This window comes from Aspergillus caelatus, assembly GCF_009193585.1.
Source record: "Aspergillus caelatus strain CBS 763.97 unplaced genomic scaffold BDV27scaffold_180, whole genome shotgun sequence".
Classification (NCBI taxonomy): Eukaryota; Fungi; Ascomycota; class Eurotiomycetes; order Eurotiales; family Aspergillaceae; genus Aspergillus; species Aspergillus caelatus.
In genome coordinates, this window is record NW_022475443.1 from 38,105 (window position 1) to 53,837 (window position 15,733).

The following is a 15,733-nucleotide window of genomic DNA, read 5'->3' on the forward strand; positions in this document are numbered from 1 at the left end:
TTTTCAGTATTTAGGCCCTTTTCTACACATATTATCATCCGAATCCGAGAGAAAATGTTTCCATGCCCGGCTCAGCCCTATGCCGAACAAGACTCGGCTAAGCTTTGTAGGGCTGAGGGTTGGGCCACGGGTTACCGCATTGGGACCGTTCCGTGGAGACCGGCAATGAAAGCCCTGCTTTGTGGACCCAACGGAATTCTTCTGCCTAGAATGGAGGCATTTATTACCTCATGCACGGACAGTAACTCGAACCTCGGGCCGTGCATTGTGGGAGATATCCTAATGTTATAACTGAAGAACATCGCATGACATTCATTATGGGGAAATGGTTTTGACACGTTAGTCCTAGAAAGGTATTGAACAGCGAGAACCCAGACGATGAGCAAAATAAATCGGTACAGAAGACCGGGAGGGGTGGGTTGGAAGGACGAGACAAGAACAAGGATTCGTTATCGAACGGCAGCCACCAATAATATTCCATATCATGGTCACTGATACCACCTTCATTAATACTATTCCTGCGCTACCGCGGAACCGGAAATAGACCCCGCCTCAGTTGATTGATTAATACGGTTTATCAGATTGTTTGCACGCTCCCTACAGGGCTACTCCGCCTCTGAATATGCAACTCTAGGTCAACCGGATGTACTTCGGCTTCTTCGCCTTTTCACCTATGCTGCAACATAAGACTTCGTAGAGACAAGATAAACGGCTACTTGCTAGAGAATTACATAATGAAATACGTCAGGTTGCATTGCATATCTACAATAGTTAAGACGGGAGGATCATCATGCTGGCATACCCAACTCTGCTCAGGGTTCATCCTAGCTGCATCTAATGTCCACCAACAGGGGGAGAGTTCATATCCCACTACGGACGAACGGAACATTAACGAAGAAATCACATAATTCTTACATTAGAATCTCATGTAAAACATCTGTCCCGCTATACCTTGACGCTAAATCCCATTAGCATGCGGTTTTCATCCATGGAAGCTTATCCAATTAGTCTCACATAGGTTACATAACTAAAACGACAGGCCGTTGTTCATGCTAGTCTAACCAGGTTGACTACAATCTACACCCAGCAGCATGTATCTCGGATACACTTAACGTGAGCCAAGAACCCGAGAGCAGTTATACAGAATACAAACTATGAAAGCAGGGAGTATAGCTCGATCCTAAGCTCAGATAAGGAGAAGTCATTAATATATATGCATCCGCCCCAAACGCGGCTCCCGGCATCCGACCAAATAAATAAGCAAGTGATTTGTTAAATGGCGAAGCGCTCAAGCGCGCCTTGCTACGGTGGTACTTCTCCCATTCTTCACGAAAGCGTTTTAGAGAAGATCTTCGTCTCTTGAAATTCGCCATAGATACAGGACCATAGCGATAAGGAACGCCACAGTACTTGAAACAGGGCCATATAATAGCAGGTTCTATGGCAAATATCTCACCCAGCAGGTTAGAACGCTATCCATTCTAGGGATCAGCTCACCATGACAGCGCACTGTCAGAAGGTCACCTATATCTACTAAGTCCTACATGTAGGCATACATGAATCAGTCGGGACGGGCAAGGCAGCTGAAAGGCGAAAGTCGTTCTGTAACTTCCGGTAAGCCAGAGAACAGAATTGGCAGTCAATTAGGCAGCCACATAGGAGTATAAGTGGACCAGGAAAAGAGTTCTAGATTCAGGTAGTACTCCCAACACAAATTGCGTGCCGCGCGTTGGGGGGAAAGGGAGAAAATATAATGGATAGTCCGGATAACGCATATAAAACGCGGTATACGATTAGGTAACTTTTTCAAAATAATCTCTGGTTCTATTCATTAGCAAAAGAATATTATGCTAACCGTGGGATGTATGAATGGCTCGGGTCCGAAAGCAGGGTTTGGGTCTAGCTTTGGATTCTGGAGTGCACGATGGATTAGTTAAGTCAGGTGGGAAATAATACTGGGTTAGAATACAAAGGATGTATATCTGGACAATATCATTCAAGGTCAGTTCGACGTTCAATATTAGAATGATAACAATTATCTCGAAAGTTCTGCTTGTCCTACAATTATGAGACGTGTAGGTACTGTAGTCAAAATTCCAGGCCTCTTGAAGGGCAACTGCACTCCGGTTAGGATTAGAAAGTACATAGAAGGGCGTTTACCAACCCAGCATGTGTTCAAGCAAGCCTAACCTCGGGTTAGACTCCTGTCCTATCTTTGATACCTAGTGGTATGTATAGAATCGAGGTTAGACTGTTTAGATTTGAACATCTTCCACATAGTTTGCTGACCATTGACGAGAGCCCCGTAGGCTAATTATATTATGACATATATTCTATCAAAAACCCATGACTCTTGTTTGAGATAATGGTATGTCATGCATTATCCAGCAGGTGGACAAGTGCGTACTCGCGCCATTAGCGTCACGAACGGTTAGCAAGCTTCTGACATATAAAATCTTTTACTTCTGCCTTCAATAGTTGCCAACAAGCACCTCGTCAGACAAACGTCGAGCAACATTGACTCTTACTCCGTCCTAAAGCTGTTTTATGCCGATTAGTCCATGACAGAGCAGAAGTGCGATTCACATTACATCCTTCAATTAACCACCATTCGGAAATATCAGCGTGTTGCTTGGGTTAGTAGCTGATGGCTTGAATTTCAGTTCTAAAATTACGGTAAAAGAGATTATTGTTACCAGCCCTCAGAATCGGGCGCGTCGGAGCACGTGATGATGATGTATAGATAACAGATTCGGCTTCCATCCTTACGCAAGCGACAGTCATATACCGGAGGCATAAGCTCCACACTGAGATACTAAACGTCCCCGGTCATGGCCAACGTAGCTTGTCATTCGCATTAACTACCCTTTGACGAGTCCCATAGCTCGTAGGGCGTATCATTCAGAACTATGTATGTGGGTAAACAGTATCAACTAGGCAATCGAACTGCACCTCCAACATACGGACAACCATGTGACCATGTCATCAACCAGAAGAAGAATCAAGCTTTCAGTTTTCTTCTGCAACTTGCGTCTGCCGAGCTGTTCTCGAACCTCACGCGCTCGTTTGCGGCGATACTCCCGAATGCGACCGGGTGCGGTTATGCTTCACCTTTTGTATACACAGTACATAACCGCAACCATCCGCTTGACCCACTGGGCGGCGATCTTTTCAAACAATCCCGAGTAGGTCTACCGTTGTCACGGGATTCTCATAGCCGACGCGCTGAGAGATCACGGGTTAGAGTTTATGATCGTTTAGCGCGACTGTATTGCTTAGTCAGTCTCTTTATGCATCAACCATATGTTTTACATGCAACATCTGAAGTCGATAATGGTATATATACACAGGTAACTTGAAAATCAAACGCTGAAAAGAACGTAAGACAAATCGAAATCACGCAGTAAGCAATAAAAATCAATAGCGGAACAGGAAACGATTTAGCACCGTTGATGTAATGCATCCGTGACAAGGGTGTAGGATGCTTGCATCATGTATTCATTCCTCCCAAAAATCACCCATGTAGGCACATAACCAAACTCGTGTGTATTCTCATTAGGATAGTATTGTGTGCCAGTCGCAGTAAGACCATCGAATTACGTGGCAGCTATTCCCCGTGTGGCAGGCGATTATCGGTGGTATCACTCGTAAGCAACGCGCACGCGTATTGAATCCGACATATGAACTGTTGATCACTAATAGCGATGCTCAGCAACGCTAAATTCCCTGGGTGTAGGAACTCTCATTCACAGAATGGAAAGCAAAGTGGTGTAGTCGGAGAACAGGGGTATTAGGGACTAAGGTTGGATTGCTCGGAGATTCGTCGGGATAAGCTGGTGGAAGTACGCGATTTACAGGTCGCCTTCATTCCACTTTTGAGCCGCCTTTGCTTCTGCGGCATCTCTCTTCTTATTGCGATAAAGGAAATAACAGCAGACTCCGACCGCGATGAGGAATAGACTAAGAAATGCAATCAGTCTCCCTCTTGAGGGCACACGTAATTGGCAACACCACAGTACTTACACTCCAACGATGATGGCAGGGACACCACTCTTAGTGAAGTTACTGACAGGCTTCTCGCAAGCGTCCGAGGAGCCGTCGCCCTCACAGTCGCGAATCCACAGGGATGATGCCATTGGAGGCATCTTGAGGGCGAATGCAGGGTGGATGGGATTGACGATCGGTGTTCGAGAACATGGGAAGAAGGAAGATTAAAAGGAAAGATCAGGGGCTGATCTGAGAACGAAAGCAGGCAGGAGTCCAGGACAATTCGAGAATTAATTAGCGCCAAACCACCGGTGGGAGTCTAATCTTATTAGCGTCTGGGCCACAGTCCAATAATCCCATTCGATTTCTCTCCGGTTTAAGGGGTTTTCCCACACTAGACGGAATGCGGATAAGAAATGTATCTAAAATTGACATTCTGAAACAAGGGCTCCTGAACTGAAAACGGCCTTTGATCAATCGAATTCCCGCGACTGCCCCAAGTCAACTGGCGCTGCCATTTGGGTAAGGTCTCTGGATTTTGTATATGGAATACAGAGTACAACACTTTTTTTTCTTTTTCTTCTTCCTTTTCGTATATGTTCTAAGAGTTTTCGTCCCTATCATTACCTCTTGTGAAGTATTCATGAGGAATGCCTAGGCCTAGGTTCAAAGGAGCAAGTAGAAAACATTCTACGCAAGGTCATGAGATACACCCAATTCCCTATAAGGCTCTCGTTTCATATTTTCTTCAGGAGTACATTCTCCCCGGGCTTTATCCGTTGACAAGAGCAGGAGGAATTGCTTGTTGGTGAAAAGAATCTGGGGAAATTTTCTGCGGCACGCCAAGACCCCTGGAAAAATGCTACATTTCCTGACAGCCTGAGGCTTCTCTGATTGCTTGGAAAATCAGAGAAAGGGGGTGGGGTAACAATAATAAACATAACAATACATGATTGAATCACCAACTAACCCACGGTTCTTGAATTATCGCGAATACATGATTTTGATAATCTGTAGACCATATGATGTTGGCAAAAGGTGCACTCTATCCTTAATGAGAAGAATAGTAAATATTATCTCCTGCAGACATCGGACGAATGTTAATCCACATACCTTTACAATGGAATCAATCGCATCAGTTGGCACTGAGTTGTATTCACTTTTAGCAATTCCTAACTGTGCCTATACAAGGCTGACTCAGGGCTTTGATCGCACCTGACAGGATCTACGAGGATTGAATGAGGAGACGTAACAGTCCAACATCGATCTATTCACGCTTCAAAAAGCCACGGCGTTAATTGCAGGGCTATGAGAAATGGATGATCCAAAAGTGCCATCGCATTACGGAGTATAGGTGAATAAATTCGTTAGCAATGGACCAGTGTCTTCTCCCACACCATCGGTCAGCTCTACTAGGCTCTATCGCAGAGTTCCAATATGCACTTATGCAAGCCGCGCATATGTCATTGCTCCTCAGACTAACGAAGGTCGGCGTAAACTCTCAAGTTGGAATGTATGGTCTCCGGGAAGCGCCTTTCACAACCGGTGCGGGGGGAAATGGTGATCTTGGCTTGTTTAGGATCTCCTAAAGATCCCATTGTGCAAGAAGTTATTAATTACTCATGAAGTGGCAGGCATACAGGTCGCAGCTGGTTTGATCAGATCCGCCATAATGACATGATTGTAATGATTATTGCACGATCCATCAAGGAGCTGGACATTACCTGATTTTCTTCTGGTACGTGTAGAAGGGCGGCGATATTGAATCATCTTTAGCCACGAGCTGTTCTGCCAAATTGTTAATCTACACATCTATGCTTATTTCATGCACTCATGGAGACTATTTGATTTACCATTTTTAATCGGCCACTTGGTTATGTTCCTTGTTTGTTGCTTACAAGCGTAATGATCTAGATGCAGTATTCCCGTCTTCTTCATCTGGTCTTCATAGAAATACCGACCAATAGTTACTATTATTCGACTATATACTCATAGGTCTCAGGATAGTGTTATCCTATGTTGTTGCCCTAGACCTAGTGAAATTATCCACAATACAAAGGAAACAAAAACCTCATACGGACAAAATAACCCATTTTCGTGTGCATACCAAGTAATTGATTTAACAGCTTCTGACAGAAAATACGCTGTATGATAGGTACCCTCACTTAGAGGAGCATGTACCCCTATCGACAAGTATACCTGCAGTACGTATCAAACAACAGCGGCCTGTCTATTTTTCAATACAGATCACCACACCACGGTGTACATCCACCCAGGCACCGCGGTCCAGGAACGACCAAGTATTCTCGTCGTCCAATGTGACTTCGACCCTAGGGTCGTGCTGAAGCACGCGACAGACGGTATTATGGTGGAATTCGGTGAGCTGAGCGCTTGTTGCATAGATCTTGCCGTCCTTCTCGAGATCCGAGTCGTCGAAAAGCTTTTGGATTGGATGTGGCTTGCCGTCAGTTGCAACGGAGGCTTTGGCATTTGCGCCAGACCAGTCGTTGGAAAGTTGGAGGGTCACGCTGTCTGACCAGCCATAAAAGAAAGGAGTAGCGGAAGCAGAGGAGGTGAGGAAAGTGAAGAGAAGGCCAACGGTAGTTGTGATCTTCATATTGGATGATAGCACAGCTTGGCTGGTTGGTTTTGCGGTTTGAGGTTGAATGATCTAATTGCGTTGGTACTTGTTCTATGTGACCCAGGCAATCTCTATGTGATATGGTGACTATTGCCATATATATAGCTTAGTTGACGTGGTAAGCTTCACATATTCAGAGTCAATTATATCATGAAGGTGATCCCAGGCCCATAGTTCCGTGGTAGAAAAACATAATAACCTGTACTGGTAGTCCTTATGGCTGCATGCGGAAGAGCGTAATGTTCAACGCATTGAATCATTCGTCGGAGTTTGAGCTGTCCGAAGCAGATCGAACTTTGAGGTAAAGCTGAAGTCCAATCGCCATGGGGCCGCTCTTTACTGGCATGCAATATCCTGGAAACATGGTGTCTACATTTGTAATGTATCCTGTCTAAAGATTCTCTGGCACCTGGAATGAAAGACTACCGTAGGCTGAGCAGCCTGATGCTTGGTAGACGTAAGAGCATCAAGCTTTTGTGCGTTTGGCCGAGTGTCACAAACTTTATATCTACTTTCTTGGTTGACCCATTGTACGTCCAGTAAAAGCATACACGCCCTCCACTCCGAATGTTAGTGGAGTGGACATAGACATGATGAAGTCACTATCGAGATCCACAACATATACTCCGTAGAACATCAGCATGATTTTCTCCATAACGTCGCATAGTATATAGGCAGAGAGCAGGGCTTGAAAGGAGGGACAATTGCTTATCCGGGGTACTTGGTGGTACGAATATTGACCAGCTCACTACAACTCATTCGAACCTGTGTCTTCCGACTAAAATCACCGTGCCACTACAAGAAAAACATATACGTACATACACATATAAATTCTTGTGGTTATGTAGATATTCTAGACATCAATTAGAGTTATCTAACGGTTTATCCGCCCGGTCCCGCGGCTGCAACCGTCGACGACTGAACCATATCCCCACTTGCGCTGAAAGCTAGAATTGGTCTTGACGTAATGATAACGGAGTTGGTTCACTTTGTTCAAGCACTCATGTTAAGAGACAATTATGATCAATAGCATGTTTCCCATGTTCTTAGTCTAAAGAATACCATCTGGCGTAGATCTACGAATGTAACGTTACGTTTGGCAGATGTACTAGTCCATAGAACGGAACTGACATCCACAATCCGCTGCCAGGGAAAGTTAAAGAAACAACCATCTGCTTGGACGTTTAATATCAAGCTCTAGAACTGAGTCCCTCTAGTGTTAACTCTTCTATATCATCATTCGAGGCAACTATAAGTGTTCAGCCATGAATCTGCACCTCAACCCGAGAACCGTGGCATACGGCGTAGCGGTCATCTACAATAAAAAATGATACAAAAACAAAGTGGGGTTACGCTTTACAAACAGGGTACTTGTTCCGTGTGAGGAATGTTTATATATTAAATAAGTATTTGCACCAAGTATTCACAAATCGCTCAATACAAAAGAAGACGCGCAAAGATAAATCGATCCTTTATACAAGTCCTTGCGCCAAAGAACGAAACACTAAAGCACAAACTTAGTTGGCCCAGCAAGGCTGGGGTTCGTTGGTCTCAACGATGTGAGCAGCAATGCCAACGCAGTCCTTGTTGCCACCGGGGTTAGCGACACCAGCGGAGGCCCAGATGCTGTAGCCGTCGACACCGGGGCAGGCGATGGGGCTGGATCCGTCGAACAGGAGGTGGCCATCCTGAATAGACCAGCCCTTGCGCTCGGCGTTCGCGGGAGCGGGCTGGACACCAACGGTGTAGCCAATCTTGCCCTGGCCTGTGATATTGTTAGCTTCCGCTGCAACTACTGGAGTATGGGTGGAAGGCATCACGTACCCATGCCGGAGCGGTCAACGTAGACCTCCTGGGGTCGGGCAGTGTTATCATAGATGTTGAGAACACCGTCGTTGATGTAGAAGCTGGTCTCCGGGCAGCTGGAACCCTTGTTCTGGAGGCCAGCGATGAGGCTACCCTGGGCGGCGCTGAAGGCAGCGTTCTGGACAGCGCTGCCGGACTTGATAGCAATGACGCCGAAGTACTTAGGGGCATCGGCGGCCGGGGCAGCGGCGGCAGTAGCAGCGATGGACGCAGCGAGAGCAAGGTTCTTGAACTGCATTTTGAAAGGTTGATGGCAAACGAGTGGGTTTGTAGAAAACGAGGGTATTTAAAACGACTGGATAGATGGATCGATTGATTGGTTGGTCGATGAGAGGAATGATAGCAAGGAGAAGGGGGATGAGAAGGGCTTTTATATGTTGAGAGTGACAACCTGATCGAGTCGATGGAGTCTCTTCCAAGACATTTGATGTCAACTATTATCCGCTAGCTGCTTGCTAACTACCCACTCTCGAGATCGAAATCTTAAGAACAACAGGAGAATCCCGCAGTTCAACCGACGCCATGTTGTCATCCTGCTGAATAGGCAACTTAGAGCTATAATTAGCCGGTCCACTCCGCAGTCCCTTGATTTTAGTTTCATTTCGGCCCAAAGTCAGCGATATAATTGGGGTCTTATCCATCACGTGGGCCCCTGTGCCCTCAGTTGCCACGCTCGGTAGCCCTCGGAAATCTAGGGAGCAGCCGATCGTGGAATAGGAGCCGTTAATTTAATCGTTAATTTTAGGAGAGACAGTTGTTTCGCGGAGATGAGATTCTGAACGGGTACAAGAACAACTGCTGCTCCACATTACAGACATTGTCTCATTCTAGTATCCGTCATTGGCTGCGTAGATTGAAGTTGATCCGGAGCAATGCCCTAAACATAGTAGATGAAGCGTCGATCTTCGATTAATATCCTTATTATTCTCCTCACGCCACTGAAAACCCCCCACCAGCGAGAGGGGGGACAGGACACCGCACCTGTTGTCATGATGATGAGGTATACTTCATTACGTCCCCGTGAATAGTAGAAAATTCATGAAGCTCTAGACAAAACAATATCACAGGGCGGGCTTTCTACAGCCTAAGACAGGGGGGCAATGATTTAGGGCAAAAATCAATAGTGGATGCAGATCCAACCACATTTTCAGAAACTGTTAATTTGGATGCGGAGCGAGATGCCGGCTGTGGCGCAGCAACAAATAGCCACATTTCCAGAAGAAACGGGAACATTTCGAACCTTTCAACCGACTATACGTGACTGTAGGATCGGTAGACTGCAGAGCTATTACCCAGAAGCTGCATGTCTTGAAATTTGTGAGGTGCTGGAAAATGCCTCAACGCATATCGGTTAACTCCGATACATGCTTGACATCACCAGCAGGTTCGGACATACTCCGTAGCTTATCCGGGAATCGGTCATTCCAACTCAAGAGCTCTGCTAAATTTTATTCAGGCATTAGTTCTAGCGGTCAATTCGAGATAGATACAATAAGCATTTGTCCCATTTTTGGTACCTACCCTGCCTAAAACGGGAGCAAATGACCGGCATATCCATCCATCAAGAGAGCATTCTCCCAGTAGTTATCCGTCGGGACCTGCTAGGCTAATCGACTTTTGTACACGGCCCACCCATAAGGTCGCTCTTCGATTTAACTTCTCCGGTCAACTACTCCCTTGAGAAAGATGTGACACCAATATAGTTCAGCTAGATCAGTCCTCACCAGATTCGGCAAGATGGGGTTGCGACGGGACTATGAGAAAGCTGGAAATAATTCTTCCCCCTGGCTTAAAGTAGTCTGCTCTACCTCCTGGATCAAGTTTATTGTAGGTTACCAGACTACTCTGCACAGATCGTGGGCAAGACATGTCTCTCGACTAGGACTCACATGAAGGAATCTGGTTCTGCTTAATTATATATCATCTTGTCTTAGCCCACTTCCCTAGGTATAATAGAGAAGATACGACACTTGGAGTCGAAGTATTGTCAAGGGTCTATCGAAACTTGTATAACATAAGGCAGGAATGATGTATCCATCCAGTGTTCTATCTACAACATAGACGGTAGAAACTGTGGGAAACCTGAGTAAGATGTGGAGCTCAGGAATAAGTCAAGGATATCACAGGGCGCCTTTTCAATGGTTGCTAGGACAGTCAACCTCGGTGTGCATCCTTAATACATCTGAAGAGGCGGGCATCACCTGTGCAGTAGATACATACAGTTCTATGCTTCTGAACACTTCCATCGTAGCACAAATGCACCGATCGGGGCTAACGGTTTTCCAGAAGGTTTTGAAATTCATGGTCTAGTTGAGCTTCCTGATGGCAGTAATTTCCTTCTTTCTTCTATGCTATCCTACTTGGTTGAATGACTAATTTGACTCGAATCATGTGCATGAGCTTCAAGAACCAGAGCATGGCCTCCCACAATATATATGGAGCATCTCACATTGTTGTGATTACTATTTAGATCTACCATGGTAAATACGAGCTATCTTTATGCACATCCACGCAATATCTGTTAGTTGAGATAGGCTATAAAATGTTTAATGAACTTCACAATATACTTACATACAAAAGCGTCAAGGGTGTGTAGATAGAAGTTTTAACTTGAGTATCGATACGATGGAGCCACATAAACTGGGATAATAACCAATCACTATTTATGATCGGATTGTACAAAGGAGATATGTTTGTATATTAATGGTGGTAAATGACGAGCCTGGATCTTTCAGTACTACTGTAGACGGCGCATCGGGTATTTGGGTGTCTACCTGTACAGTTATATATATTCGGTCGGAAACTCTTACAGGGTACCGCCTACACTTTCACCTCAAGGTAAGATAACTTGAAACGTTGAATTGCGATTGACTGATTATAATTCTCTACACGTGTAATGCACCTTTTCTATCTATGGAAATGTAGTATTGTAGATATGGGGAAATAACGGAGTCATGAGGTATTCGTCATGGTGCAGCTGGAAACTGTCGCGACGAGGAAGAGTGGAAAACCGGAGATGGGAGGAAATAAATAGGATAAGCGAAGGCATAGAGAAAAGATATGAGTAGATCATAACACTCGAATTCCTTCCCAACGATAGGAAAGAACGAACAAACAGAAGTGCAAGCAAAGCGGGAAAACAAAAAAGAATTAAAAAAACGAATGATGGACTTGAGGGGAATTGAACCCCCGACTTCTCGCATGCGAAGCGAGCACTCTACCACTGAGTTACAAGCCCTAGTAACCGAAGGATGAGTAATCTTTGCAATACATGTATGGAAAATCATAAACGTTGCTGCATGCGGTCTTACTCTGGAGTAGGCTCCACATGTAACCTGCGATCCTTAAGACCTGTTCCCGGTCATAGATATGTCCTCGTGGACAACCCAATGCGTTTGTTATGTGAAGTGTCTACTGAAGCACATCCCTTGCATACTCGTCATGGCATAATCAGAATTGACGATGGTGCTGGACCTAACAAAATGCTTGATAGGCAGTTTGGTCTGATCATAAAGTGGGAAGAAGTACACGCACAAAATAGCCGCCCAAGACTTGCTATAACTAAGTTTATGTATCCATGGGATTAGTTCCTATTTCAGCAACTTGCAGGCGCCATACGCGTCTACTGTGTCGTACCTGGGCTCCCTCGACAGAATGCACTGGGTAAGGGCGCCAGAAGGCAAAATGAATTATCTTTAGACCTACTAAAGTCTACCAGTGATCATGCCGGATTTCCGGGTGGCGTTGATAAGCAAAATTTACCAGGAACCAGAATTGGGATACAAAAGTACCGTCGCCATATCCGGGGAGTCAATGCTAAATCCACGGAGGTAGCCAGAGAAAAAAAAAAAAAAAGTAAGTTTCCGCTCCGCTATCCGGAGGAGGAAATACGTACTCGTTGCCGCGGCACAACTCCGCCCAGCCCCGATCGTGGGAAAGACGGATGCAATCAGGGTGGCTGTTGGTGGATTCAAGGCCTTCAAGTGGATTATCAGGGTGGCCGATCAATGCTACCGTTAGGTTGGCACTCCAGCTATCATTTGTTTCGCAGCCGCGATTTGCCACCCAAAAATCACAAAAAAAGAAAAAGAAAATAACAAAATTCTACCAGCACAGTATCAGCTCAGCTCACCATCCGAGGTCATGAGTGTATTCCAGAAGCTCCAGCAAACAATTAGTGGCGCATCGTCGTCACGCTAAGATTGTTAGTGGGATGGATGGCGTGCGCCCCCCAAGCATATGGATTTCTCAACACGGGAGGTCTGGAACCAGGATTGGGTCAGATGACCTTCGAAAGTTGCTGGCAACAAAGGGATTGCTGACACTTGTTCCACCCTGGGCAGCGACGCAGTGATTGAGAACGTTGATAGCCCTCTCGGGTGGTGTGGTTTGAGGACATCACCCAATCTTTGCTTGCAAGTGTAGACGTGTCAATTGTCCGGAGGCGGTCACATTGATTAATTAACCCTATAATGGAGAACCCCGGATTTTAGGTCTGTTGCATTAAACTGGAAATCCCGTGTAATTGACATGAAAAAACTTTAATCAATCGATCTAAAATTCGGCAGAAAAGATCTCAGAAAGGAAAAGAAAGCTACCCCTGGCGAATTAAATTACTAATAAGCCCCCCTTATCAGTTGGTTAGCATCGTGGGTTTGCAGAGTCGGGGAGCCATGGGTCGCGATCTCCGGGCGGTGAGAGAGGGCTTTCAGAGCTACAATACAAATCAAGATAGTGAAATGTAACAGAAATCGCGACATTCAACCAGAACAATCCACCAGACCCGCTCGCAACGCTATTTTGCATTGAAGCGGCGGATGACCTGGCAACTTTCGAGGAGATGGCGGTCAGGATGATCATCGCTAAGAGTTTTCTGGCATTCTCCTATCATGGTTGTCTATTTATTGCCCCATCCTCTCTTCTCCACTGTGGACCCCCCTGAACCATTTATTCTGGAATCCAGGCACAGAACTTTTCCCTTCTTTCTCTTTTATCTATTCAAACGCCCCTCCGTGTAACGTCCGACCCCCCAAACGTTCAGATTCCCCTCTCCCTCCATCATGGCGTACGACTGTTACTGCGCCATCTGCGGTGTCGGCTTTACCGGCATGCACATTGAGTCCCCGTCGGAGACCGCGATCGAACGACGAAGACGGTGGATTGAGAAGAGATGCCGGGCGCTCGAGGCCGGCCAGGACATCAACCAGATTTCCACCGAAGACAATGACGCCCCCGTGCGCAGCTACGATCCTCGTTTAGTCGACACCGATAACGTCTCCTGGCTCTACAAGGCATACTGCCTCGGATCGAATCCTCCCTCCGGTTCGTCGAAGACGAATAAGTACGTTCTTGTATACGTTTCCGGCGAGTCAATTCCTGTCTAACACAGTGGCAGAGCGTTCATTGCAGGTCCGGGATATTATGCGGATATTGTAGGCGACACCTGAATATACTTTTGGAGCAAGCCACCGTTCGAGAAGCTTACAGGCCACTTTGACAGGGAGAGCTAGTGGTGAAACCCGGCAATGGTATGTGTTACACGAGGCGGACGAGGTGCAGGCGCGTGGCTAATTTTATCCTAAGATCAATATCAGCCGTCGGCCCGGAAAACCTTCATGTGGTCCGTTTTGACCTCCTCGATTCGTTTCCCTGGAAGGGAGAAAAATAAACACCTCTCGCTAACTCTCTTGTAGTTATGACGAGGGAACCGAAGACGCCACTGGCCCAGTCCTCCCATTCCATTGGAGCTGTTTCGAAATTTTGACCCGAGTCCTCACGGGTTCCACCGAGATCAACAATGTCAACCTCAACGCTCTTTACGGTGTCATGTCCGCTTTAACCAACCATTCCTCCTTACATTTGAGCTACGGAGACGACATTTCGCGGTCGCAGGGCCGTTACTGGGAATGCATTCCGGGTGCAGAGGTAAGCGTGACCACGCCGGAGATTAAACTGCAATATCCCTAACGTATTGCCACTTCTGCGCTCAAACAGTACTGTGCCAAGAACCCAACGGATACCCCCATGGTCGATGAGCTTTTCCAAAACCTGAGCACGGATGATGAATTCAAGCGCCCTTCGCTGGAGATTGAGCTCCGCGAACGACGCCCCACCGATCCATTTGGCCAACTACCTCTAGAGATTGCACAGCAGATTTGCATGTTCTTGCCTGGAGAGTCGCTGAAAGCGCTTGCTCAAGCTTCTCTCAGTGTTCAAATTATCACCCAGGATAACTCGTTCTGGAAGCGTTTTATGCAGTGGGACATGCCGTGGCTCTGGGAATTCCAGACGCTCCAGAATCAGAAGGATGTCAACTATAAGTCACTTTACCTGTGGCTGAACAAAATGTCCACTCCGCGGTATGGCATGGACGATTTGAACCTGATGGGCGTTGCCAACCGCAGACGCGTCTGGAGCGTTTGCGAACAACTTGCAAGCCGCTACAACAAAACTACCGGCCAGGCACCTGCGGAAGCGATGAAATGGGGTCGCGATTAAGCATCTGCGGGGATGAGATATACAACATTCGATCGCTACGTTTTGACTGCCGAGGTGAGTCTAGGCCTCGAATTATCTGGAATCGCTGTCTGTTGAAGAAGAATGCTAATGTGACAAATCTACAGGGATTTTGCGGGAACTACATTCAGCCATATGATACCACAGCTTCACTACTTGATTTCGACCTTTGCCTTGCCTCTTTGTCCATTTGGAGTTTATCCGGCGTTGGGCCTGGGTTGTTTGCCGATTCTCAACTTTTGCCTTTATTAGCGTCAAGCATTATAGATATAGACTATCTTCCTTTTTTATTCGACGAATCTATAATGAAACCGAACGATTGACTTGGTCGTTGCTTTACACCTTCACATTTGACGGATCTATGTTATCTTGCTGTTTTGCGGAGAGGACCAGTTCTTTGTCAATAGAACGCCGTGTAGTAGACTTCACACCTAATTTTGAGAGATTTCGAACAATTGCTTAAGACCTTTACCGGCGAAATAACTGGTATTATTCTGGTATAATTCTGTTATCAGACCAATCGATCTGTGGCGAATGTGTCGGAGAACGTTCGGAGCATTGTCGGAGGTATTGTCTATGACTATATTCCAGTCCAGTGTCACCGGAGTCACGAGCGCTCGTTAAGTTTAGGATCACATTCGATAAAATTATTGTTGTTGCTAAGATCTAAGTCGTGTTGCCCTATCTCTAAATAGAAACCCCGGTCGTCTTTCTGTGATTGGT

General features: G+C 46.0%; 5 protein-coding genes and 1 non-coding gene across 6 annotated transcripts; 2 read left to right on the plus strand and 4 right to left on the minus strand.

Moving 5' to 3' along the window:
• Positions 1–2,843: 2,843 nt before the first annotated feature.
• On the plus strand, positions 2,844–3,666 carry BDV27DRAFT_30672 (uncharacterized protein). Its single transcript, XM_032076283.1, has one exon. It carries the CDS (start codon positions 2,910–2,912, stop codon positions 3,357–3,359), a length of 450 nt encoding a protein of 149 aa, XP_031924341.1. The 5' UTR covers positions 2,844–2,909; the 3' UTR covers positions 3,360–3,666.
• Positions 3,667–3,851: 185 nt separating this feature from the next.
• On the minus strand, positions 3,852–4,145 carry BDV27DRAFT_160880 (uncharacterized protein; the record flags this gene model as incomplete). Its single annotated transcript, XM_032073117.1, has 2 exons — positions 3,852–3,960; positions 4,024–4,145. The coding sequence occupies 2 exons, from the start codon at positions 4,143–4,145 to the stop codon at positions 3,852–3,854; spliced, it is 231 nt and encodes a 76-aa protein (XP_031924342.1).
• A 1,796-nt stretch (positions 4,146–5,941) lies between these two features.
• BDV27DRAFT_133313 (uncharacterized protein) lies at positions 5,942–6,681 on the minus strand. The gene has a single exon (XM_032068060.1). The coding sequence runs from the start codon at positions 6,602–6,604 to the stop codon at positions 6,218–6,220; it is 387 nt and encodes a 128-aa protein (XP_031924343.1). The 5' UTR covers positions 6,605–6,681; the 3' UTR covers positions 5,942–6,217.
• A 1,321-nt stretch (positions 6,682–8,002) lies between these two features.
• aspf34 (cell wall protein PhiA) lies at positions 8,003–9,353 on the minus strand. Its single transcript, XM_032068061.1, has 2 exons — positions 8,453–9,353; positions 8,003–8,393 (listed from the first exon to the last, which is right to left on the minus strand). Exons 1-2 carry the CDS (start codon positions 8,730–8,732, stop codon positions 8,146–8,148), a joined length of 528 nt encoding a protein of 175 aa, XP_031924344.1. The 5' UTR covers positions 8,733–9,353; the 3' UTR covers positions 8,003–8,145.
• A 2,307-nt stretch (positions 9,354–11,660) lies between these two features.
• Positions 11,661–11,732, minus strand: BDV27DRAFT_t169. Its single transcript has one exon. It is a non-coding gene; the product is annotated as a tRNA-Ala (tRNA).
• A 1,329-nt stretch (positions 11,733–13,061) lies between these two features.
• On the plus strand, positions 13,062–15,612 carry BDV27DRAFT_133321 (uncharacterized protein). The gene is made up of 7 exons (XM_032068062.1): positions 13,062–13,835; positions 13,890–13,926; positions 13,995–14,022; positions 14,078–14,114; positions 14,188–14,419; positions 14,489–15,046; positions 15,118–15,612. Exons 1-6 carry the CDS (start codon positions 13,555–13,557, stop codon positions 14,990–14,992), a joined length of 1,119 nt encoding a protein of 372 aa, XP_031924345.1. The 5' UTR covers positions 13,062–13,554; the 3' UTR covers positions 14,993–15,046; positions 15,118–15,612.
• The last annotated feature ends 121 nt before the right edge of the window (positions 15,613–15,733 follow it).